The sequence below is a fragment of the Giraffa tippelskirchi genome, chromosome 4 (genome assembly GCF_054371585.1).
Source record: "Giraffa tippelskirchi isolate mGirTip1 chromosome 4, T2T-mGirTip1v1.2.pri, whole genome shotgun sequence".
Taxonomy (NCBI): domain Eukaryota; kingdom Metazoa; phylum Chordata; class Mammalia; order Artiodactyla; family Giraffidae; genus Giraffa; species Giraffa tippelskirchi.
The window spans coordinates 195948321-195972985 of record NC_137278.1 but is presented as its reverse complement, the minus strand read 5'-3'; the positions used below and the strand labels follow the sequence as shown (position 1 = coordinate 195972985).

General features: G+C 44.1%; 1 protein-coding gene across 7 annotated transcripts in view; it reads right to left on the bottom strand.

The window, feature by feature from the left end:
- LOC145544786 (antigen WC1.1-like) overlaps positions 1-24665 on the bottom strand; it is a 52149-nt gene that overhangs the window by 2826 nt on the left and 24658 nt on the right. For 3 of the 7 annotated variants that reach the window (XM_081587984.1, XM_081587985.1, XM_081587989.1), the window contains 15 exons: positions 23708-23800; positions 23318-23632; positions 20625-20939; positions 12684-12998; positions 8357-8665; positions 7946-8263; positions 4713-4805; positions 4325-4639; positions 2802-3116; positions 2405-2446; positions 2001-2315; positions 1714-1746; positions 1022-1159; positions 540-632; positions 229-276 (listed from right to left, as the gene is read on the bottom strand). In XM_081587984.1, the coding sequence (XP_081444110.1) occupies positions 229-276; positions 540-632; positions 1022-1159; positions 1714-1746; positions 2001-2315; positions 2405-2446; positions 2802-3116; positions 4325-4639; positions 4713-4805; positions 7946-8263; positions 8357-8665; positions 12684-12998; positions 20625-20939; positions 23318-23632; positions 23708-23800 (3057 nt within the window). The remainder of the gene's footprint in view (positions 1-228; positions 277-539; positions 633-1021; positions 1160-1713; positions 1747-2000; positions 2316-2404; positions 2447-2801; positions 3117-4324; positions 4640-4712; positions 4806-7945; positions 8264-8356; positions 8666-12683; positions 12999-20624; positions 20940-23317; positions 23633-23707; positions 23801-24665) is intronic. The other 4 variants (XM_081587987.1, XM_081587990.1, XM_081587986.1 and 1 more) reach the window with 3 other exon arrangements.

Below are 24665 nucleotides of genomic sequence, written 5' to 3'. Positions count from 1 at the left end.
CAGATGCTATTTTTAAAAACATTGTGTGCCTGTTGTGATTCTGGACACAGAGAGCCCAGCCCCAATGTGAGACATCACAGAACAGCCAGAGAAGGGGAAGGATGGACCCCATCTGGACACAAGGGATGCCTCTGGTCCATCAAAGGAAGACTATTCCTCTTACATCTTGTCTCTATGAGGGAAACTCTTCTCCCCAAATCCCAGCTGAGGTGGGTCTACCTCTATTACCTAGAGCAGACCTGGAGTCATTGTTGTCCTCACCATCTGACAGGAAGCCTAAAGTGGAGAAAAACATCACATGACACACAGAATGACCCTCCCCACACCCATGGGACCTGTGTTAAGGCTGAGAAGGGACAGGCCTGGCTCCTGCAGGGTAGGCTAGGAGCTCTCGGGGCTCTGAGAGGACATCCTACCACTTTGGAGAGCTGCCTCTGTGAGCCTGAGGCACAGGTGGAGTCCGAGGATGCTGAGAAGACCCGCCCAGCCAGTGGGTGGTGACAACCAGAGGTCCCAGGAGGGTAGGCAGAGACACCCACCTGGGCTGCCCAGAAGACCCTCCTTCTGAGTCACAAGGTAATCAAGCTCCTCATACACAGCTTCAGCAAGAGCATCTTCATAGCTGGATAAGGCTGAGAAATGCCCCAGTGGGTCAGAGAAGCCGCCCCAGACACCCCGATCCAGCCGGCCCAACTTCATCTCCCCAGGGCTCACACGGGGGCTGCCAGGGCCTCGGCTTAACCTCCCACCCTGTGCACCATGTCGGCACCTTCTCCCCCGATCTGACCTGAATCCACAGCTCAGCCCCAATTCTGACTGGTCTCACAAGAGAGGCCATGGCTTATGAGAATTTACACTCTAGTCCTAAGAACCTCTGTATACCCAGCCTTTAGAGTTTAGCACAGAGCACGTGGAGTTCTGCAACTCAGAACAGTACCTGTCCCAGGTTCCCCTCCTCACACCTGCCCCATCTCCTGCCTCCACACACTCTCCCTGGTCCCCAGTTCCCTCTGTAGCCCACCTCTGCGCTCTGCTTTCCATCTGAGCAGCTGAGTCACCAGGATGATGAGGACCAGGAAGAGAAGGGCCCCCAGGATGAGGCAGAGGACCTCAGGCAGGGAGAAAATGCCAGGGAGAGGATTTGAGGTTGTTCTGGTCCCTAGGAGAACAAGGCAAGTGGGTGCGGTGAAGGTCGTAGGCACAGTGAAACCCCCTGTGCCAGCATTTCCAGGGAGCTCCAGACAGTGGTGTCCCAGCCTCATACACAAATACACTGACAGTGACTGGGGTCCTCTGGGTCTCGTCCTAAGATGAGTCAAGTCCACTCTGGCTGAGGTGGAGCCGGGGATTGTCAGGGAGAAGCCCTGCCGAGACAGCCTCTGAGGACCCGGCTCATCCCCTCTCCTTGGGCTTCAGGAGACAGGGCATCAAAGAGTCCTGGGACCTGCACCTCAATGATGAGGATCAACACTCAGGGGCAGGTGGGAGAATCTTAGAGTCTACACCATGGGAACTAGACTCACTTGGACCCCGGGCATGAGAACATTCTGACCCCGGGAACCAAGGCAGGGGATTTCCCAAACATAATGCCTTGGTTTTCCCCCACCAGCCAGGGCTGCTCAGGCTCTTTCCTCTCCTGAGCTGTCAGAGAGCTCACAGAACAGGCCCCTAGTATTTGAGTATTGTCCCCTGCCCATGGATGGACCAGAGTACCTGTTGTATTTGGGGGCAATGTTGTCCTTGCACCTAAAGAGAAAAACAGCAGATTGGAGCAAGGTGATTGGCCAGAATGCATGGCAGCCCTTTTTTCCCTCCTGAGCCTGAAATCATCCCTCAGTCTCCACAACACCAGTGTCCAGTCCTCGCAGCTCCCTGGTCCTAGATCAGAGCCCCAGCACTGGGACACTGTCTGAACACAAAATCCCCACCATGCCCAGCCCAGCACAGTGCCCCCTCGCTGCCCCAGCTCACCCAGGGCGGACCCAGAGCCCCTTACTCACCAGAGCATCTCACACCAGCATCCTCCTCGTGCTTGCAGTCGCTCTGCCCCCAGGGCTCCGCAGCACAGTCCCACAGGGAGGACTCCCGGCCCCCGCACCGCACCTCGTCCAGCCAGATGCTCCCATTTCCAGGGCCAAATGCCGCGGCCCGCACGGCTTGCAGGGCCGGGCCACAGCCCAGCTGCTGACACACCACCTCGGCCTCTGCCAGGCTCCAGGAGTCATCGCACACGGTGCCCCAGGAGCCGCTGTGCCAGACCTCCACCCGCCCTGAGCACTCGCTGTCTCCTCCCCTGAGCCGGAGCTTCTCTCTGTCTGAAAAGGCAGCGGCCCCTCCTGTGACTGCCCCTGCTGGGAGGAAGGAGCCCCTGGGAGCCACAGGAGAGGGGGCGGGGCTGACGTACCTGTGCAGGGGGCAGCAGTTGGACAGCTCTTGGGTCTTCTTCCTGCAGAAGCAATGATGGGAAGCTCTGTATCAGGGACAGCTGGGGTAGGTCTTTTCACCAAACATGAGTATGTAAGGTTTTCATCACAGTCAAATGACAAGAGACAACAGAAGCTTCACCATCTACTTGGCTGAGAGGTTCACTGCATCTTATCAGCAGCTGAAATTACTTTAATCAATAGTGTATCAGACTTCACATCCCATAACAACAGCAAAGAAACAGACACAGAGACAAATACAAATATACAGCTACATTTTGTAGACTCAACCAAAACCCATCAATTAGATCTGAAAATATAAAATCATACTAACATCCTACATGGTTGGGAGTGACACAGAAACAGACAGTAAGTCACCTGCACATGAGATATAGGCTTCCTCCCTTGGAGAGCATGAGTTGTAATTCCAAGGATCAGAAGGACACTGCCAGAGAGAGGTATCAGTTCTCCGGCACTGGATTCCATCGACCCACCGGGGTCTAGAACCTTCCCTAAGAGCAACAGAAGTGTTGAGACTTCCACTGTCCCCACAGCCAAGCTGTCTGCAGATCATGGACACGGTGATGTCTTCCATGGGGCTGCGGCAGACACTGCCCCAGGTCCCATTGTAGAAAACTTCCAGCCACCCAGCACACTGCTGGTCCTCGCTCACAATCCTGAGGGCCAGGAACTCTAAGATTGAAAGAAAGGAGACAGGACTCAGTGAGCATTCCACTCAGTACTCTGGGTTTTCCTCTTCCCTAGAAAGTGTGACCATACACCCCTGACCCAGCGGAGGAGATGCCCACTGGGTGACAAGACTGACTTTTTCCTCCCTTTCACCTGACTTTGACCATTAACGTCTGTATACCTATTTCTACCACAACAATGTAGATATGAATAGAAAGCAAGACCAACTTGGGCACCTGCAGTGACCGGAGCTGATTCCTGCTTCCTGACCAAACTTCTAAAAGAACAGAAAGTGATGTGGACAGTGAGGTGGTTGACAGAATAATGGACCCCCTGAGATGTCCACGATCTAATCCTGGAACCTGCGATATGTTACCTTACATTTCAAAAAGGACTTTACAGATATGATTAATAAGGACCTTGGATGGAGAGATAAAGCTCAAATATTGAGGATTAACTCTGTGAGCTTCGCCTAACACATCTTTAAACCCACTATGCTGAGAAATTCAACATCTTTCCCAGCTCCAGTCAGAGGGAAGTGTGAGTGAGGGAGAACGGTTGCAAGAGGCACTGTTGTTGAAGAAGAGGGCTCTGAGCCATGAAATGAGGCCACAGAGAAACCACAAAAGGCTGGGAAAGGAGTCCTCCCAGAGACTCCAGGAAGAATGCAGCCCTGTGGACACTGGGATGTTGGCCCACGGAGACTCTCTTCAGACTCCTAGCATACAGAACTGTAAAGGATAAATCTGAGTTTTCACCATGCCAGGCTCCTCTGTCCATGGGATTTCCAGGCAGGAATAGTGGAATGAGTTGTCATGCCCTCCTCCAGGTGATCTTCCTAACCCAGGGACTGAACCCGCATCTCTTACATGTCCTACATTGGCAGGCAGGTTATTTACCACTAGCCCAACTGGGGAAGCCCAGGATTTCAAGGTGTTACTACCACAGGTAACTGCAGAATGAGCCCTGCTTTCAAGTGTTAACTGTAAGAAATGGCTCTGCCAGGAAACACTGGTGAGAAGACAGGACCAGCATCTCAGCTGCTGCAGGAGGCCATGAAAGCACCTCGTCTTCACGTCTGCTGGAAAGACAGGCTCCATGCGAGGAAGCCTCCTACTCTGGTCCTTTCAGCATCTCTCCATCAGGGCTCAGACTCCTGTCCTCCAGGGCCCCACCCCTCCCCCAGCCTGTGGACAGTGTGAAGGGTGCACCTGAGCAGATGACCCCCGCGTCCTCCTTGTGTCTGCAGTCGTGCCGCCCCCAGCCTCGGAAAGGGCACCTCCACACGTGAGACTCATTTCCTGTGCAGTTCAGGTCGTCCAGCCAGATGGGCCCTGATCCCGCCCCAAAGTGTGCAGACCTCGTGGCATTGAGGGCGTCTCCACAGCCCAACTGCCTGCACACCACGCGGGCATCGTCCAGGTCCCAGTGGTCATCACAGATGGTGCCCCAGGAGCCCTGGTCAAGGATCTCCACTCTCCCGGCGCAGGGACCACCCCCGTCCACCAGGCGGAGCTGTCTGCTGTCTGAGGAGAGAGAAATGGGATAATGGGGAGGTGAGGGGGATATAAAGGGTCTTCTGTTCTGTGGGACCCTCACCTGAGCAGTAGAGGGCGCTTTCCTCTGAGGCTGCAGAGCCTGCTGGTTCTAACAGGGAGTCATTGCACTGGGGCAGCACCTGGGTCTGGTTTCCTGCAGAAACAGCAATGATCAGGGTGTTGGTGATTGAAAAACAGGAAACTGAATTAAACTAAATAATGACAAGCAGTGGGGTCTGAAAAGAAAGCTGTAACATAGCAGTTTTTGCAGTTGTTTAGTTGCTCAGTAGTTTCCAGCTCTTTTTTTGACCCTATGGACTGTAGTACACCAGGCTCCTCTGTCCATGGGATTCTCGAGGCAAGAATTCTGGAATGGACTGACATTTCCTCCTGTAGGGGATCTTCCCCAACCAGGAGTCGAAATGTCATCTCCTGTATTTCCTGCATTGGCCAACGGATTCTTTACCACTGAGCCTTTAGGGAAGCCCAGGTTAATATAGTGGTAAAATGTTCATAACTGTAGTGTTCACTTTCGCTATGGAGAGTTCTGCTTCTGACAGTGCCACAAATTTTGTCTCAAGCACTAAGAATGAGTTAAATAAGTTCTGTCCCTAAATCTATCCCTAAATAGAAGAAGCAAAATTAAACACTTTCTGAAGTATATTTACAATTTTTTCATCTACAATGTCTGTATTTAAAAAATATTTATGTAAAATAGATCTCATGAGAAACCAAGAGGAAATGTAGACGTTAGAAACAGTTCCCCAGGATACTCAGCTACTAGAGTTACTTGACAGAGAATTTAAAGTGCCTTGATTAAGGTGCTCATGGAATTAACTGACAAAATGTGCACCCTGATGGAAAAAAACAAATAATGATAACAACAACAACAACAAAAAAAAACCAAATAAAATCCTAGAGCTGAAACCCTTACTAGTTGAAATTAAGAACTAAAGAATGAGAATATCAGCATATTAGCTCAGCATAAGGGAGAATCAATAATGTGGAAGGTCATAGGACAAATACGCCTCTATTTAGAAGTGCAGGCCACATGGTAAGTGTCCTGATTACACTGCTGTATTACAAATTATAAAAACAGCCTCTGAAGCTATATATATATATATCTCCACACTCTTCATTTTCTTGAGACTTCCTGGGTCAGTAATTTGAGAAAGGCTCAACTTGGCAGTTGTGTCTTGGGATCTTTCACGTAGTTGCACTTAGATGTCATCTGGGGTTGAAGTCAGCTGAGGACTTGACTGAACTTTGGTTAATAAGGAAATTTCTTGAATTATTTCAGGGATAAAAGGACATCATGACTGCAACCTAATTCAGAAAGACTTTACATATTTGTGGAGAAATGGGGCAGGAGGGAGACAGAGACAGAGAGAAAGAGAGGAAGATTAAAGCAAAATACTAATATTGGGAGATCCAGGTAAAGGTCATCTGGGAATTTTTATATTATTTTTTGCAACTTTCAGGTCTCAAGTTAGGTCAAAAAAAGAAAAAAATTAAAGGTGAAAATAAGTCAGAAAGAATTAATTCCTACGACACTTTCACTGAAAGAAATACAAATAATTTCAAAAACATGAAACACCTAGGAGAAAATCTAGTAAAACATGGGCAAAACCTCTGTTAGACCTAAGTGAATGGAGGGAAATGTCATGTCAATGAATTGGGAGACTCAAAATTGTCAGTCAATCCTCCTCAAATTTCTGGTAGATGAAATGTAATCTCAATCAAAATACATTTATGAAGTTTCTTTTGGTGAAAAATAACAAACCAATTCAAAAAAAATTTTTTAAATGTAAAAGGCCAAGAATGACCAACACAGTTGGCAAAAAAAGCAACATAGTTAGTTAACATAAAGTAACTCTTGTAAATTAAAATTACTCAAACTTACTATAAGATTACAATAATCAAGAAAATACAGTATTGGTGCAAGGGTAGACAAATGATACAATGGAATAGAACAGAGAGTCTTAAAAACGCTTAGACCCACATGCCCTTCTCCTTATGGCAAAGGTGGCACACAGTGGAGACAAAAATCTTTTCAGAAAAAGATTCTGAGTCAGTTAGATGTCAATATGAAACTTGACCCTTATGTTATATAGATATCAATCTCAGGAGGAATATACAATTATATGCAAGAGAAAAATAAACTTCTATAAGATACTATTAAAGAATGTTTTTATGGTCTTGGAATAAACAAAGCTCTTTTCAAAAGGATATAAGAAGTACTAAATATACCGGGAAAAACTAGTAAGTTCTATTTCCTTAAGATTAAGAACTTCGCTCATCTAAGGACATGGTACCACTAAGAAAATGAAAATAAAAGACCAAGGATTAAATAAATAGCATAGATTTTCACCCAAAGTCATTGTCATGGTAAGCTGTGGCATCATGTTTGTAATAGTCAAGGACAGAAAACAATTCAAATCTCTACCATCAGTCGAATGGATCAGTATATTGTCATGTGATCATTCAAAGAACTAATCTACAGTAATAAAAATGAATAGTCAGCTGCTACAAGCAACATCATGAGTGAATCCCGAACATAATGTTGAGTCAGAGAAGTCAGACACACAAGAAACATACTGCATGATTTTATATAAAGTTCAAAAATCAATAAAGTATCCTATGGTTGTTGTTATCGTCGTTGTTCAATTGCCCAGTCACCTCCAACCTTTGCGACCCCATGGACTGCAGCATGTCAGGCCTCCCTGTCCCTCACCATCTCCCGGAGTGTGCCCAAGTTCATGTTCATTGCATCAGTAATGCCATCCAGCCATCTCATCCTCTGACACCCTCTTCTCCTTCTGCCCTCAATCTTTCCCAGCATCAGAGACTTTCCCAACGAGTCATCTGTTCACATCAGATGACCAAAATCCTGGAACTTCAGCTTCAGCATCAGTCCTTTCAGTGAATATTCTATGGTAGTGGGAGTTAAACTGTTTTCACTGGAGAGGACACAGGACATAGTTACTGGGAGGCAACAGTGACTCTGTAGTGCTGGGAATGTTCTCCTGGCTTATCTGGGTTGGGGAACGTGACTGAGGTCTACACTTATTGCTTGGACATTGTTTTCTATGATTATTTGTAAATAATAATACTGCTTAAAAATATATTATTCTCCTTCACACTTCTTGCCCTGACCAGCAAAATAAATGAACAACGAGAGGAAGCATATTTCACCATGAAATATCTGCTTTTTGAAGCCAGGTTTCCCTAACTCTCTGCTGTTGGGGACATTTCACTCCACGAGTACCAGTAGCCCTTCCCCCCCTCTCTTACCTGAGCAGATCACGTAGGCTGTGTTTCCATGGGAACAGTCAAGACCACCCAGGGCAGTCACAGGGCATGTCCATAAGAAAGACTCAGCTCCAGAGCAGTGATATCGGACTGTTGAGATCTGATCACCTCCTTCTACAAAGTGTGGTCCTCTAGAGGTGGAGATAGCGACTCCACAGCCGAGCTGACGACAGACAACATTGGCATTGGCCAGACTCCAGTGGGAGGCACAGAGCGCTTTCCATCGTCCAGAAATGTTCATCTCCACCTGCCCCTCACACTGAGAGGTGCTGTTTGTCATGAGCCTGACTTCTGCATACACTGGTAGAAGAAGAGAGGATTTCAGCAAAATCTCATTTTTTAAAAAACCTAAACAGAGTGTGCAAGGAGGTTAATTCCTGACCTACACCTCACCTGAACAGACAACCTGAGCAGCTCCACTGTGGTGACAAGTGCCCCCTGGACAGGGCACTCTGGGGCAGGACCAGAGCTTGGGCTCCTCCCCCTCACACCTGAACTCTTCAGCCCAGATGCGGCCATTGGACTCTCTGAAGGGCATGTGTCCCAGGACAGACACAGCCTTGCCACATCCCAGCTCTGCACAGATGACCTGGGCAGTGGGGATTGTGAAGTTTCCGTCAGACACTGGAGTCCACTCTTCTCCAGAATGCACTTCTACTCGCCCTGAGCAGGGTCCTTCTCCTCCAGCCAGACGCACAAATCCTAAGGGAAACAATCAACAGCAGCAACAAATCCTGTGAGGGTTCATAGTCCTTGCTTGGCATTGGAAACAGCACATCATAGGCAAGGATGTGAAAACATTTCATTTCTAGGAGTGGGGCATGGAAAGAGAATTTGACAGTTAGTGTCAGAATTGTATTAATATTTTCATGAGCAAGTTTATGACAAGAAACCCAGAAAAATTTGCAGTCAGTAAGAATGTATATTTTGAGGTTGATTAGGATGAGAATTCCTCATCTAGGGGCTTGGAAATGACAAGGCCCAAGGAAACTGCACTGCAGCGGGCATCAGACTTGAGCCCAGAGCTGAACCAACCCAGAGCGAAGCAGGTCTATGGAATTCAATAGTTTAGAGGACTAAGAGCCAGACAAGGTTAGAAGGCCATCTGAGATTTCTGGAGCTAGAATTCTGGCCAGTTTTCTCTCAGGAGCCAATAATCAAGCCACTGAAGACAGGGAACATCATAGCGGAAGATCTGTTAATTCAGACTAGACTGTAGACCAACTTATGGCTCATGGGAGGAACGCCAGTCACCATACCAAGGCTACAAGTCTATTATGATTTGATGTATATTATAGCAAGCCTATTATGATTTCACATATATTTCTCATAATTCTGGATGGTGAAAAATTCCCAGAATTTCTTAGGTGACTTGATTGTGAAAAGAAGTTGTCCGTAGATGAGTTTGAATATTAAGAAAGTTCAGAGAGTCATAGGAGAGGGAGGGGCTGGTCCTAGCCATCTTTCTTGAAAGCCTAGGGTTTATCAAGGGAGAGAATGAGTTTTCAGTGGGAGTATGCAAATCAGCTGAGTTTGAGTGCTTTCTACTAGACATGGGAATCTAAGACATGGGAATCTTAGCAAATATTAAGAAATGATAATTTAATGTATTGTAATCGTACGTATATGCTAACTGCGTATTCCTTTCCTATTTGGATTCTTGAGAACTAGCTAGCATGCAGTAAAAAAAGGAGACGGAGAGAAAGAGAGCAGAGAGCAAACAAACCATATGTAATTTAGAGATTTCCAAAGGCAAAAACCTCAATATGGGTGAAATATAAACAGACTTGAGGGAAATATTTGTCCAAGTTTTTGACTCATTTTATCCACTGTGCTCCTCACATCTGGCCACCTAACCCTGCTGCCCTTTCCCATTTTACCCACTGCAGACAAGAGAACAATCTTAAAAGCTACAAAAGGATGGAAAGGAGACTCTGAAAGGGAAGAACATCTGTAGGAGTGGAGTGTGGGTGGGATGTGTGGTAGATTAAACTGGGAGTGGATGGAGTATAAAACTGAAAGTGATCAAACTGGTCAGGTGGGGAGTTTGGTTACAGGCTACTCTTTCTAATTAAATAATTTTTACTCAACACCTTGTGAGTTGCTGTATTAATCCCACCAGATTACAAATTTAGAAAGAACAAATATTGCTTACATGTTATTGTAGATAGCCTGACACATGTTAGACACTCAGATATATTTGGAACAAAGTCTCATGCACATCAGGATAGTCTCCCAAGAAAAATTAGTATTATTATTTCTTTTTTACTTTATATTTCCTTTGAAATGGAAAAATAAGTGTGTGAACATTGCAAGAAAATTTATGAACTAGAAGGCTGATGTGAGGGGATAAGTTATTAAAAATAATAAAACCAACCATGTTCTTGTATTAGAGTAGAGAGCATGGGGCAGAATATAAATATCTAACAGAAGCAAAGACATACACACACAGAAATTTAGTATTTGAAGAAGGTAATATTTTGTGTTCTTGCCTGGAGAATCCCAGGGATGGCGGAGCCTGATGGGCTGCCCTCTACGGGGTCGCACAGAGTCGGACACGACTGAAGCGACTTAGCAGCAGCAGCAGAGAAGATAGACTGTTCAATAAACAGTGCTGAAACACTTTTTGACCTCCATTTTCCAAGTTTAGCCCATTTGCAAGGGAGACATCAACCTGAGCAATAAGAGGGACCTCAGGGGCCAGGTTGTCAGGAAAGGATTCTCTCTGCACCTATGCCTGAGCCTGAGAGAACCCTGATTTTCTGTATCCCAGCTTTTGCTTAGGGCCCTTTGTCCCAGACGCAATCTCATTGTTATAGCTTTGGGGCTGGATTTTATCCAGGGAACCATTAGAGCATGAGGGACCAGGTGGGTTTTCATTATTATTCATGTATATCACATCCTTATTTCTCTCCCTCTGATCAAGGTGGCCTCCTCTCTTCTCCCTGTATCTGTGATAACATCTGCCTCCAGACCAACTCTCAGCCCTCTGACCTTCAGCCTCACCTGACCCTGGACTCTCAGGCTCTTCACCCATCACTCTGGACTCCTACTGGTTTGGCTGGAACAGAGCACTGTGTGACCTGAGGTGTAGGAAATATCCCTGATGGGTGAGGTATGTGGCCTCTCAGAGATCCACAAAGATCAAGTATATTCCTAAAAAACCAAACCTGCCCTCGACCCCTGGGCTGCCCGTTCCCCTCTGAAAGCCAGAGGGGATCAGTGTGACCTTTCCGTCAAAGGCGGCAGCAAAGGCCCAGGAGCAGGCCCTGATCCTTGACCTAACTGAGCAAATTTCAAGTCATTGAGGGCTCCTAGAGGCCCAGAAACAGAACTTCTGATTGGCAAATGAAATGTAGAGGGAAGAGAGGCTACAAAGGAGTCATATCTGAATCCTCTGCAGAGGTCTGATATTTAAGTAGGAGGATGTTATTTGAAGGCAATATTTAGAATCTATTTTCATGTGGTTTATTACAAATACAAGCACCTCTTTAGAGTCTGTTATTTTCAGGAATTTTGGCCGATGTTGGGAATGTAAATCACAGTAAAACAATGCCCTTATCTTTTTAGAAGTGCAGGAGAAAAACAAGTAGACTGTTTAAAGCCCTCCAAAATGTTTATGAGAGACTTGGATAATCAAAGAAAGAGAAACTGCCCTTTCAGAGAGCCAGTTATTTATATGAATCAACTGCAGCAAAGGCAAAATGAAACTGTGGTCAGATTTATCCTTGTCTGGTCTCTTGGTATACAGACATCCTTAGGCACATGTAGCATCCTCCACACCACACCTGGACCCTCAGTGCTGCTCAGAGAACCCCACAGGTGCCTTTTTCAGCTCCCATTGCCCTTCCATACCTCCTAGCTATGATAACTCTCTTCCAGCTTCTTCAAAAATTATATTTGTCCCCTTACTTCTATTCCTATCAAATAAACCCCCAAGTGTAATTCTCTTATATCACTGAAATCATCAGGTGTAAACTATATAATCTCTTACTATAAAGCACAGAATCATTATTTCATTGCCTCCACCTTTGATGTGTCAGTGCACAACACGTGGTAGAGTGTTCTTTCAAAATTTTGGTTCATGCAGATGTTTTAAAAGAAAACATGGACAAAGAATCTTTTCTAATAACAATGGAAGGAGAAGCTATGACTTAGAGCATTTCATCCACAGTTCTATGGTCCTACTAGCCAAATGGCTATGAATATTTACATTTAAATATGCAAAGGAGACTTGAAATTTGGCATAAATCCATAAATTTCTTTCTGATTTGTTTAACGATATCTCCTGTGCCTCCACTCCTACTGACCTGGTGCAAAATAGCGTGTCATAGGGTAACTACGGAGACAACTCCATCCAGGGAGGTGTACCTCATTCTTGTCCCTCCCTCCTATGGGTTCACTGTGCAAAGTGGTTTGTGTGTGGTGATTTGCGAGTATTTCACTATTCCAAAGATTATATAAAAAATTATGAGGATCAATTTTAATTGGGAATAATAGATTAAACTCTGTCAGGTAAGATCACTGGAGGAGAAATATCAGAGATTTACAAGAGGAAAGTAGTTGAAGCCCATCACTCACAGATAAATGTGCCCTCAGGGAGGGTGGGTTGATGTCTTATACTTCTCTAACTCAGTCATCTTCTATTGCCCAGGTGATCAGACATCACCTTCCTTGGAACTTTCTACTTTCTCATCCATGGACAATACACTGACTGTACCTGAGCAGACGACCCCAGCATCCTGTAGATGCCAACAGTCATGCCGTCCCCAGCCCCGGGAAGGGCACCTCCACACGTGGGACTCCTTTCCTCCGCAGTTCAGGTCATCCAGCCAGATGGGCCCTGATCCTTGACCTAATTGAGCAAGTTTCAAGGCATTGAGGGCTCCTCCACAGCCCAGCTGCCTGCACACCACGCGGGCATCGTCCAGGTCCCAGCCGTCATCACAGATGGTGCCCCAGGAGCCCTGGTCAAGGATCTCCACTCTCCCGGCGCAGGAACTGCCCCCGTCCACCAGGCGGAGCTGTCTGCTGCCTGAGAGAGAGAAATGGGACAATGGGGGTTGACTGGGCGTTGGGGCCTGGGATGGGGCCGTGGGGATACGGTCTTGCATCTCTTCTGAGGTTGCAGATGCTTTTGGTTGAGACACAGAGTTTTTGCACTCTTGCCAGCACCTGGGTTTGGTTTCTTATAGCAGCAATGAGAATAATAAGGTTGAAAATGGGCAAAAATAGGAAATATTACTCTACTGAGTAGTGTGAGACAGATGTTGTTACCCAAGTCCTATCGGAATTAACCTTCTGATTTGTAGAGTTCTGCATTGTTGTTGTTGAGTCACCAAGTCATGCCTAACTCTCTTGTGACCACATGGACAGTAGTCTGCCATGCTTCTCTGTCCGTGGAATTTCCCAGGCAAGAAAACTGGAGTAGGTTGCCATTTCCTTCTCCAGGGGATCTTCCAACCCAGGGATCAACTGGGCATCTCCTGCACTGGCAGGTAGATTCTTTAACACTGAGCCACCAGGGAAGCCTGACAAAGGTCCGTCTAGTCAAAGCTACGGTTTTTCCAGCAGTCATGTATGGATGTGAGAGTTGGACTATAAAGAAAGCTGAGCACTGAAGAATTGATGCTTTTGAACTGTGGTGTTGGGGAAGATTCTTGAGAGTCCTTTGGACTGCAGGGAGATCCAACCAGTCCATCCTAAAGGAAATCAGTCCTGAATATTCATTGGAAGGACTGATGCTGAAGCTGAAACTCCAATATTTGGCCAGCTGATGTGACGAACCGACTCATTGGAAAAGACCCTGATGCTGGGAAAGACTGAAGGCAGGAGGAGAAGGGGATGACAGAGGATGAGATGGTTGGATGGTATCACTGACTCAATGGACATGAGTTTGAGCAAGCTCTGGAAGTTGGTGATGGACAGGGAAGTCTGGCATGCTGCAGTCCATGGGGGTCACAAAGAGTCGGACACAACTGAGTGACTGAACTGACTGATAAATAAATGAGAAAATTTTAAACATTCTAGAGAAAAATAAAAATGGTAATGAAAGCTATCATAAAGTCTTCTAAAATAACTTTAAATATTTACTTGTTTATCACTCCCTGCATCTAATAACAAATATAGAAACAGATATACAGACGTCTCCAAATGTGTAGACACACACACACACACACACACACACCCCTACCTGAATTAAGGTTTTAGTAGAGGAAGGACTTTGCATATCTTATTTGCCCTGTATTTCTGCTATTAGGACAGTGCCTACGTATTGTATGCACTCCTTCAAGAAGATTCAACAAGTATGTATATGGAGAAAGTTTTGTAAATACCATGATGGTTGCTTAATAAATATTTATGAAATGAATGTGTAGATGAATAAAATTCAGTGAAACAGAAGTCCTTTAGCTTCATGCTAATCAGTGAAATATTAATAGTAAAGCAAATATAAATTCAAGGTAATGGTTTATGATAATAAATAGTGTATATTAAAAAACAAGTTTAATTTACCACACAGCATTGCTATTAGGTAGGCATTACTGGATTTCCCCAGTGGCTCAGTGGTAAGGAATCTGCTAGGAATGCAGGAGATGCAGGTTTGATCCCTGGGTCAGAAAGGTCCCCTGGAGAAGGAAATGGCAATCCACTCCAGTATTCTTGCCTGGGAAATCCCATGGATAGAAGAGCCTGGCAGGCTACAGTCCATGGGGTGGAAAAGAGTTGAACACAACTTAGTGACTAAACAACAACAACAAAATTAATTTGTCCATAAGCACAGAATTAATTTATATTCAAAATCTCACTTACATAATGTTAAGGGAAAATTATTAAATAGATTCTAAAGCTACTCTTGTCTGTTATTCAGTATGACACATGGGCAATTGTACAAAAACTATAAAATACTTAGGGATAAATTTAACAAAGAAGGTGAAAATCTTGAACAGTGAAAGCTATAGGACACTGATGAAAGATATTGAAGAAGACACAAATAAATGAAAAGATAATCTGTGGTCATGGACTGGAAGACCTTATGTTAAAATGCTCATGCTACACAAAGAAATCGACAGATTCACTGTAATCCTTAACAAAATTCAAGTGGAAATTTTCACACATATAGAATAAACAATCCTAAAGTTTCTATGGAACCACAAAAGACCCTGAATATCAAAATCAATCTTGAGAAAGAACAATGCTGGAGGTGCTATGCATCCTGATTTAAAACTATATTACAAAGTTATAGTAATCAAAACAGTATGGTATTGGTATAAAATGGACACAGACATCAACAGACCAGAACAGACAGCCCAGAAATAAACCCAAATATATGCAATCAATCAGATTTTGACGAAGGAGCCAAGAATATACAAAGGGGAAACGACAGCCTCTTCAATAAATGGTGTTAGGAAAGTTGGACAGCTACATGCAAAAGATGCAAAGGCACGACTATCATACACCATTCACAAAAGTCAACTCAAAATGGATTAAAGACTTGATCATAAGTCCTGAAGCCATAAAAATCCTAGAAGAAAAAGGAAGGGAAAAATGTCCTTGACCTCAGTCTTTGTGATGATGTTTTGGATTTGATGCCAAAAACAAAGGCAATAAGAGCAAATATAAGCAAGTGAAACTACATAAAACTTAAAAACTTCTGCAAAACAAAGGAAATGATACACAGAATGAAAAGACAATCTATGGAATTTGAGAAAATATTAGCAAATTAAATGTACTTGATAAGAGTTAATATCCAAACTATTAATATTTAAAGAACTCATACAACTCAATAACAGAAAAAAAAAAAACCCAAACAGTCTGATTTCAAAATGGGCAGAGGACCTGAATAGACATTTTTTTTTTCACAGAAAACATACATCTGGTCAACAGGTATATGAAAAGATGCACAATATTACTAGTCACTAGGTCAATGCAAATCAAAACCTCAATAAGATATCACCTCACAGAATTGTTTTTATCAAAAAGACAAGAAATAAGAAGAGTTGGTGATAATGTGGAGAGCAGAAAAAGTTTATACACAGTTGCAGGGAGTGTAAGTTCCATTGCCTATGGAAAGCAGTTTTGAGGTTCCTGAAAAATTAAAAACAGAACTGCTGTATGATTTAGGAATTTTCCTTTTGGGTATTTATCTGAAGGAAATGAAAACACTAACTTGAAAATATATGTGCAACCCAGTGTTCACTGCAGAATTATTTACAAAAGCTGGCAATGTAAGCCTTCACTGATGGATGAATGGATAAAGAAAATGTGGTATATATATATATGTACAGCCACCAAAAAAAAAGAAGAAATTCTCATCATTTGTAACAACATGAATGTACCTTGAAGGCATTATGCTAAGTGAGCTAAACCAGACAGATAAAGAAAAATATCATATGGTCTCATTTATATGTGGAATCTTAAAATAGCAAAGCATTCAGAGATGCAGAGAGCAGTTTGGTGGTTGCCAGAGGTGGGTCGGTGTGGGCAAAATGGATGAAGGTAGTAAAAAGGCACAAACTTACAGCACTAAATTAATGTCATGAGGATGTAATGTATGGTATAGGGAGTAAATTAATGTGTGCATGTGTGTGTGCTCAGTCTTGCCCATCTGTTTGTGACTGTATGGACTGTAACCTGAGAGGCTTCTCTATCCATGGGACTTCCCAGGCAAGAATACTGGAGTGAGTTGCCATTTCCTCCTCCAGGAGATCTTCACAACCTAGGGAGGGAACCCACATCTCTTATGTCTGCTGTGTTGGCAAGGGGATTCTTTACCACTAATATCACGTGGATTAATACTGTATCATATATTAGAAAGCTGGTAACAAATTACATCTCACAAGTTCTCATCACAAGAAAAAAGTAAGGGCTTCCCTAGTGGTCCAGTGGTTAAGAATCCACCTTGAGTGCAGGGGACACTGGTTCTATCTCTGGCCCAGGAAGATCCCACATGCCACAGGGCAACTAAGACTGTGTGCCACAATTACTAAGCCTGTGCTCTGGGGCCCTCGAACCAGAACTACTGAGCCTGTGTGCAGCAACTACTGAAGCCCTCACACCCTGGAGCCAGTGCTCCACCACAAGAGAAGCCTGCAGAGCATAACTAGGGAGTAGACCCTGCTTAACACAACTAGAGAAAGACTGTGCACAGCATGGAAGATACAGCACAGTCAAAAATAAACATAGGAGAGTCATCATTTTCCAGTATGTACAAATACATAAGCATTATGTTGCACAACTGAAACTAATACTAATACTGTTATGTGAATTATATGTCAACTGCAAATTTTAAAAAATAGTGTTAGAACATGTGGATTAAATCAACTTCATCTTAACTTCTGAGTTAAATTCGCCCATTCCAGTTCATTTTAGTTCACTGATTCCTAAAATGTCAACGTTCACTCTTGCCATCTCTTGTTTGACCACTTCCAATTTGCCTTGATTTATGGACCTAACATTCCAGGTTTTTATGCAATATTGCTCTTCACAGCATCAGACTTTACTTCCATCACCCATCACATCCACAACTGGGTGTTGTTTTTGCTTTGGCTCCGTCTCCTCATTCTTTCTGGAGTTAATTCTTCACTCTTCTCCAGTAGCATATTGGGCACCTACCAACCTGGGGAGTTCATCTTTCAGTATCACACCTTTTTGTCTTTTCATACTGTTCATGGAGTTCTCAAGGCAAAAATACTGAAGTGGTTTGCCGTTCCCTTTTCCAGTGGACCACATTTTGTTAGAACTCTCCACCATGACCCATCCGTCTTGGGTGGCCCTACACAGCATGGCTCATAGTTTCATTGAGCTAGGCAAGTTTTGTGGTCTATGTGATCAGTTTAGTTAGTTTTCTATGACTGTGTTTTTGTTCTGTTTGCCTTCTGATGGATAGGAATAAGAGGCTTATGGAAGCTTCCTGATGGGAGAGATTGACTGAGGGGGAGATTGGGTCTTGTTCTGATGGGTGGGGCCATGTTCAGTAAATCTTTAATCCAATTTTCTATTGATGGGCAGGGCTGTGTTCCCTCCCTGTTGCTTGACCTGAGGCCAAACTATGGTGGAGGTGATGAAGATAATGGTGACCTCCTTCAAAAGGTCCCATGCAGGCACTGCTGTACTCGGTGCCTCTGACCCTGAAGCAGGCAACTGCCTACGCACGCCTCTGCCAGAGACTCCTGGACACTCATGGGCATGTCTGGGTCAGTTTCTTGTGGGGTCACTGCTCCTTTCTCCTAGGTCCTGGTACACACAAGGTTTTGTTTGTGCCCTCCAAGAGTCTGTTTCCTCACTCCTGCACAATTTCTGGTGGTTCTATGGTGGGGTTAATGGCAACCTCCTCCGAGAGGGCTTATGCCATACCCAGGTCAGCTGTACCCAGAGCCCCTGAAGCGGCGACTGCTGACCTGCACCTCCACAGGAGACACTCTGACAGAGTTCTGGGTCAGTCTCTGTAGGGAAAACCACTAGACAATTCAGGTATGACCTAAATCAAATCCCTTATGATTATACAATGGAAGTGACAAATAGATGCAAGGGATTACATCTGATAGACAGAGTGCCTGAAGAAGTATGGATGGAGGTTTGTTACATTGTACAGGAGGCAGTGATCAAGACCATCCCCAAGAAAAACAAATGCAAAAATGCAAAATGGTCATCTGAGGGGGTCTTACAAATAGCTGAGAGAAGAAGAGAAGCTAAAGGCAAAGGAGAAAAGGAAAGATATATCCATTTGAGGGCAGACTTCCAAAGAATAGCAAGAAGAGAGAAGAAAGCCTTCCTCAGTGATCAATGCAAAGATACTGAGGAAAACAATAGAATGGTAATGACTAGAGATCTCTTCAAGAAAATTAGAGATATTGAGGGAATATTTCATGAAAAGATGAACATAATCAAGGACAGAAATGGAATGGACCTAACAGAAGCAGAAGATATTAAGAAGAGGTGGCAAGAATACACAGAAGAACTATTCAAACAGATCTTCATGACTAAGATAACTACGATGGTGTGATCACTCACCCAGAGACAGACATCCTGGAATGTGAAGTCAAGTGGGCCTTAGGAAGCATCACTATGAACAAAGCTAGTGGAGGTGATGGAATTCCAGTTGAGCTATTTCAAATCCTAAAAGATGATGCTGTGAAAGTGCTGCACTAAATATGCCAGCAAATTTGGAAAACTCAGCAGTGGCCACAGGACTGGAAAAGCTCAGTTTTAATTCTAACCTCAAAGAAAGGCAGTACCAAAGAATGCTCAAACCACTGCACAATTGCACTCATCTCACAAGCTAGCAAACTAATGCTCAAAATTCTTCAAGCCAGGCTTCAGCAGTATGTGAATTGTGAATTTCCAGAAGTTCAAGCTGGATTTTGAAAAGGTAGTGGAACCAGAGATAAATTGCCAACATCCGCTGGATCATTGAAAAAGCAAGAGAGTTCCAGAAAAACATCTACTTCTGATTTTTGACTACACCAAAGCCTTTGACGTTGTGCATCACAACAAACTGTGGAAAATTCTTAAAGAGATGGGAATACCAGACCACCTGACCTGCCTCCTGAGAAATCTGTATGCAGGTCAAGAAGCAGCAGTTAGAACTGGATGTGGAACAACAGACTAGTTCCAAATAGGGAAAGGAGTACATCAACGCTGTATAATGTCACCCTTATAATGTCACCCTGCTTATTTAACTCATATGCAGAGTACATCATGAGATACGCTGGGATGGAAGAAGCGCAAGCTGGAATCAAGATCATCAGGGGAAATATCAATAACCTCAGATATGCAGATGACACCATCCTTATGGCAGAAAGTGAAGAACTAAAGAGCCTCTTGATAAAAGTGAAAGAGGAGAGTGAAAAATTTGGCTTTAAGCTCGACATTCAGAAAACTAGCTCATGGCATCTGGTCCCATCACTTCATGACATATAGATGGGGAAATGATGGAAACAGTGAGAGACTATTTTTCAGTGCTCCAAAATCACTGCAAATGGTGACTGTAGCCATGAAATTAAAAGATGCTTGATTCTTGGAAGAAAAGCTCTGACCAACTTAGATAGCATATTAAAAAGCAGAGACATTACTTTGCCAACAAAGGTCCATCTATTCAAGGCTATGGTTTTTCCAGTAGTCATGTACGGATGAGAGAGTTGGACTATAAAGAAATCTGAGTGCTGAAGAATTGATGCTTTTGAACTGTGGTGTTGGAGAAGACTCTTTAGTGTCCCTTGGACTGCAAGGAGATCCATCCAGTCCATCTTAAAGGAAATCAGTCCTGAATATTCATTGGAAGGATTGATGCTGAAGCTGAAACTTCAATACTTTGGCCAGCTAATGGGAAGAACTGACTCATTGGAAAAGACCCTGATGCTGGGAAAGATTGAAGGCGGGAGGAGTTGGGGATGACAGAGGATGAGATGGTTGGATGGCTTCACCAATGTGATGGACATGAGCTTGAGTAGACCCTGGGAGTTGGTGATGGACAGGGAGGCCTGGAGTGCATTCAGTCCATGGGATCACAAAGTGTCAGACACAATTGAGTAACTGAACTGAACTGGTCTTAACTTCATTTTGTGGACCTATGCTAAATTCATGACTTAAATATGAAAATGTAAAATTTCACTGTTAACATTCTATAAGTTTAAGACAGACACAGAAACAGACAGTAAGGCACCTGCACATGAGATGTAGGTTTCCTCCTTTGAAGAGCATGAACTGTAATTCCAAGGGTCAGAAGGACATTGCCAGAGAGAGGTATCAGTGTTCCGACACCGGATTCCATCTACCCACCGGGGTCTAGAGCCTCCTCTAAGAGCCACAGAAGAGTTGAGGGTTCCAGTGTCCCCACAGCCAAGCTGACTGCAGATGATGGACACGGTGATGTCTTCCATGGGGCTTCGGCAGACACTGCCCCAGGTTCCGTTGTAGAACACTTCCAGCCACCCAGCACACTGCTGGTCCTCGCTCACCATTCTGAGGGCCAAGAACTCTAGGATGAAAAGGGAGGAAACAGGACTGGTGAGAACTTCAGTCAATGCTCTGGGTTTTCCTCTCTCCCAGAAATAGTGGCCGTTCATCCCTGAACCAGCTGAGGAGACACCTATTAGGTGATAAAACTAAAGCTGTGTCCCTTTTACCTGACTTTCCATTTGTGCCTATCTTTTTAAACCTTTCTACCACCATGATGTAGTCAATGTGAACAGAGAGGAAGAGCAATCTGGGCACCTGTGTGGGGGTTTGGGGGCGGGGTGGGGGTGCTGAATTCTGCTTCCTGACCAAACCTCTAAGAGAGTGTGAGAGGGATGTGATATGATATTGGGGAGGTGGCAGAAAAATGAACCTGCAAATGTCTCATGCAAATCCCTGAAACCATGAATATGTCACCTTACCTGACAAAAGGGATTTCACAGATAGGATTAAGGTAAGAATCGTGAGATGGTGAGATTAAGTTGGACTCTTGTGCATTAAGTATGTGAACCCAGTCTAATCACATTCTTATTGGGCTGGCCAGAAAGTTCCTTGGTTTTTAAGTAAAAATAAAAGATATTTTCCATGTTCACCAAGAACTTGATTGAACAGTATATTCATCATTTTGTTACACTACCTCTGCCATTTTCAGCCAACTTCATATTTTCCTCTTCCCAAAACATTTATCTTTCTAAGCAAAGAACTATTCCAAGTGTGTTTTATAGTCTTTCAGGGAATTTAAACTTTTCTCCATTGAGAGAATTTTGTAACGATCTAAATAAATGGAAAGCTGAAACTTCAGTGTGTGGTAAATACAGCTGATGAATCAGAACTAGACAAACTGGCAGTTTTTGCTTGGCCTACAAAGAAATATGTGGTCTTGCATTATCTTGATGTAAGATTATGGATTTTCTCTGGGTCAATTCTGAATGGTTTTCATTAAGTGCTGCTTTCAGTTGGTCTAATGGGAAACAGTACTTGTTGGAATTATCATTTGGTTTTCTGGAAGGTACTCCCTTCATAGAGGACTACATTCCAATACCACCACATACACAGCATCACCTTCTTTGGAGTAAGACTGGCCTTTGATGTAGTTGATGGCGGTTCATTTCACTTGCCCCACAGTCTCTTCCATTCCACATTATTGTGCAGTATCCACTTTTCATCACCCATCACAATTTGTTTTAAAAGCAAAATGTTTTCATTATGTTTAAGTAGAAAATCTCATGTAGAAATACTGCTATGATGTTTTTTTTCACCTATGTGAAACCCAACATCAAAGCAATTAATATAACCAAGCTGGTTCAAATGGCTATCGATGCTTGATTGGATATTTTTAATATGTTGGCTATCTCCTGCATCATTTAACATTGATTGTCTTCAAATAATATCTCAGTTTGATTGCTATCAACTTCAACTGGTCTACTCTACTGTGCAGTACCCTTCAGTGAGGAATCTCCAACACAAAACATCATAAAACGCTTTTGATGAGTTTGATCAGTCACCATCCTTCCATACACTCCACAAATTTGTTTTGCATTTCAGTTGCATTTCTATCCTTTTTTGAAATAAGAAACATAATATGCCAAAAATGTTGCTTTTTTCTTCCATTTTCAATAATAAAATGGCTACACAAAAATTCACCAATTTTGATTTTTTTTTAAGAAAAGATGCATGCTGATATGATAGCTGCCACAAAGCAATCTAACAAAATTGTTTCAAATGAAGTGAGAAACAACTAACTGTTACTAGACCTTCTTACAGGAAAAAAAGAAGGAACCTTTTGGCCAAACCTACAGAAGCACTTTCTTGGCTCTGGCTAGAGGGAGGTGTGACTCTGGATAATGGCTACAGACTGCAGCATTGCTGGTCTGATGGTGGATGAAGGGGGTCTATGAGCCAAGGAATGCAGATGGTTTGAAAAGAAACTTGATATAAAAAATTGGATTCTTCACCAAAGCCTCAGAAGTGATGTGGCCCTGCTGAAACCTTGATTCAAGCCCAGGGAGATCCTGTTGAACCTTGAACCTACAGAACTCTAAGGCAATAAATATATGTTGTTTTAAACCACTATGTGGTAATTTGTCACAGAAGCAAACAGAAACTAGTACCATGGACTTAAGATTTTCGTCCCGTATGTAAGGCAAGGTGAATCCGACGATCAACTGGACATTCTAAGAAAGAGCTCTGCCAGGAAACTTTGCTGAGAAGAAAGGACTAGAACATCAGCTGCTGCAGGAGGAAGTAAAAACACCTAGTCTTCATATCTGCTGGAAATGTAGGCTCCATGCAAGGAAGCCTCTTTCTCTAGTCCTTTCAGTATATCTCCCTCAGGACTCAGACTCCTGGTCTCCAGAGCTCCACCCCTCCTCCAGCCTGTGGACAGTGTGCAGCTCAGACCTGAGCAGATGACCCCCGCGTCCTGCTTGTGTCTGCAGTCGTGCCGCCTCCAGCCCCGGGAAGGGCACCTCCACACGTGAGACTCATTTCCTGTACAGTTCAGGTCGTCCAGCCAGATGGGCCCTGATCCTGCCCCGAAGTGAGCAGATCCCGTGGCATTGAGGGCTTCTCCACAGCCCAGCTGCCTGCACACCACGCGGGCATCCTCCAGGTCCCAGCCGTCATCACAGATGGTGCCCCAGGAGCCCTGGTCAAGGATCTCCACTCTCCCGGCACAGGGACCGCCCCCGTCCACCAGGCGGAGCTGTTTGCTGTCTGAGGAGAGAGAAATGGGACAATGGGGCGGTGACCTGGGAAATGAGAAGGATCTTCTGTCCTATAGGACCTCACCTGAGCAGTAGGGGGCGCTCTCCTCTGAGGCTGCAGAGCCTGCTGGTTCAGACACGGACTCATTGCACTGGGACAGCACCCGGGCCTGGTTTCCTGTAGAAACAGTAATGATTAGAGGGTTGGTGGGTTGAAAAACAGGAAATTGAACTAAGCTAAATAATGACCTAGTGATGAAGTCTGAAATAAACAATGTTAATGTAACAGTTCAGTTCAGTTCAGTCCAGTCGCTTAGTCATGTCCAACTCTTTGCAACCCCATGGACTGAATGCACACCAGGCCTCCCTGTCCATCATCAACTCCCGGAATTTATTCAGACTCATGTCCACCGAGTCAGTGATGCCATCCAACCATCTCATCCTCTGTCGTCCCCTTTTCCTCCCGCCTTCAATCTTTCCCAGCATCAGGGTCTTTTCCAATGAGTCAGTTCTTCACATCAGCTGGCCAAAGTATTGGAGTTTCAGCTTCAGCATCAGTCCTTCCAATGAATATTCAGGGCTGATTTCCTTTAGGATGGACTGGTTGGATCTCCTTGCAATCCAAGGGACTCTTAAGAGTCTTCTCCGACACCACTGTTCAAAAGCATCAATTCTTCAGCACTCAGCTTTCTTTAAAGTCCAACTGTCACATCCATACATGACTAATGGCAAAACCATAGCCTGACTAGACAGACCTTTGTTGGCAAAGTAATGTCTCTGCTTTTTAATATGATGTGTAGGTTGGTCAAAGCTTTTCTACCAACGAGCAAGTATCTTTTAATTTCACAGGTGAGTTAACCATCTACAGTGATTTTGGAGCCACTCCCCCAAATTAAGTCTGTCACCGTTTCCACTGTTTCCCCATTTATTTGCCATGAAGTGATGGGACCAGATGCCATGATCTTAATTTTCTGAATGTTGAGTTTTAAGCCAACTTTTTCACTCTCTTCTTTCACTTTCATCAAAAGGATCTTTAGTTCTTC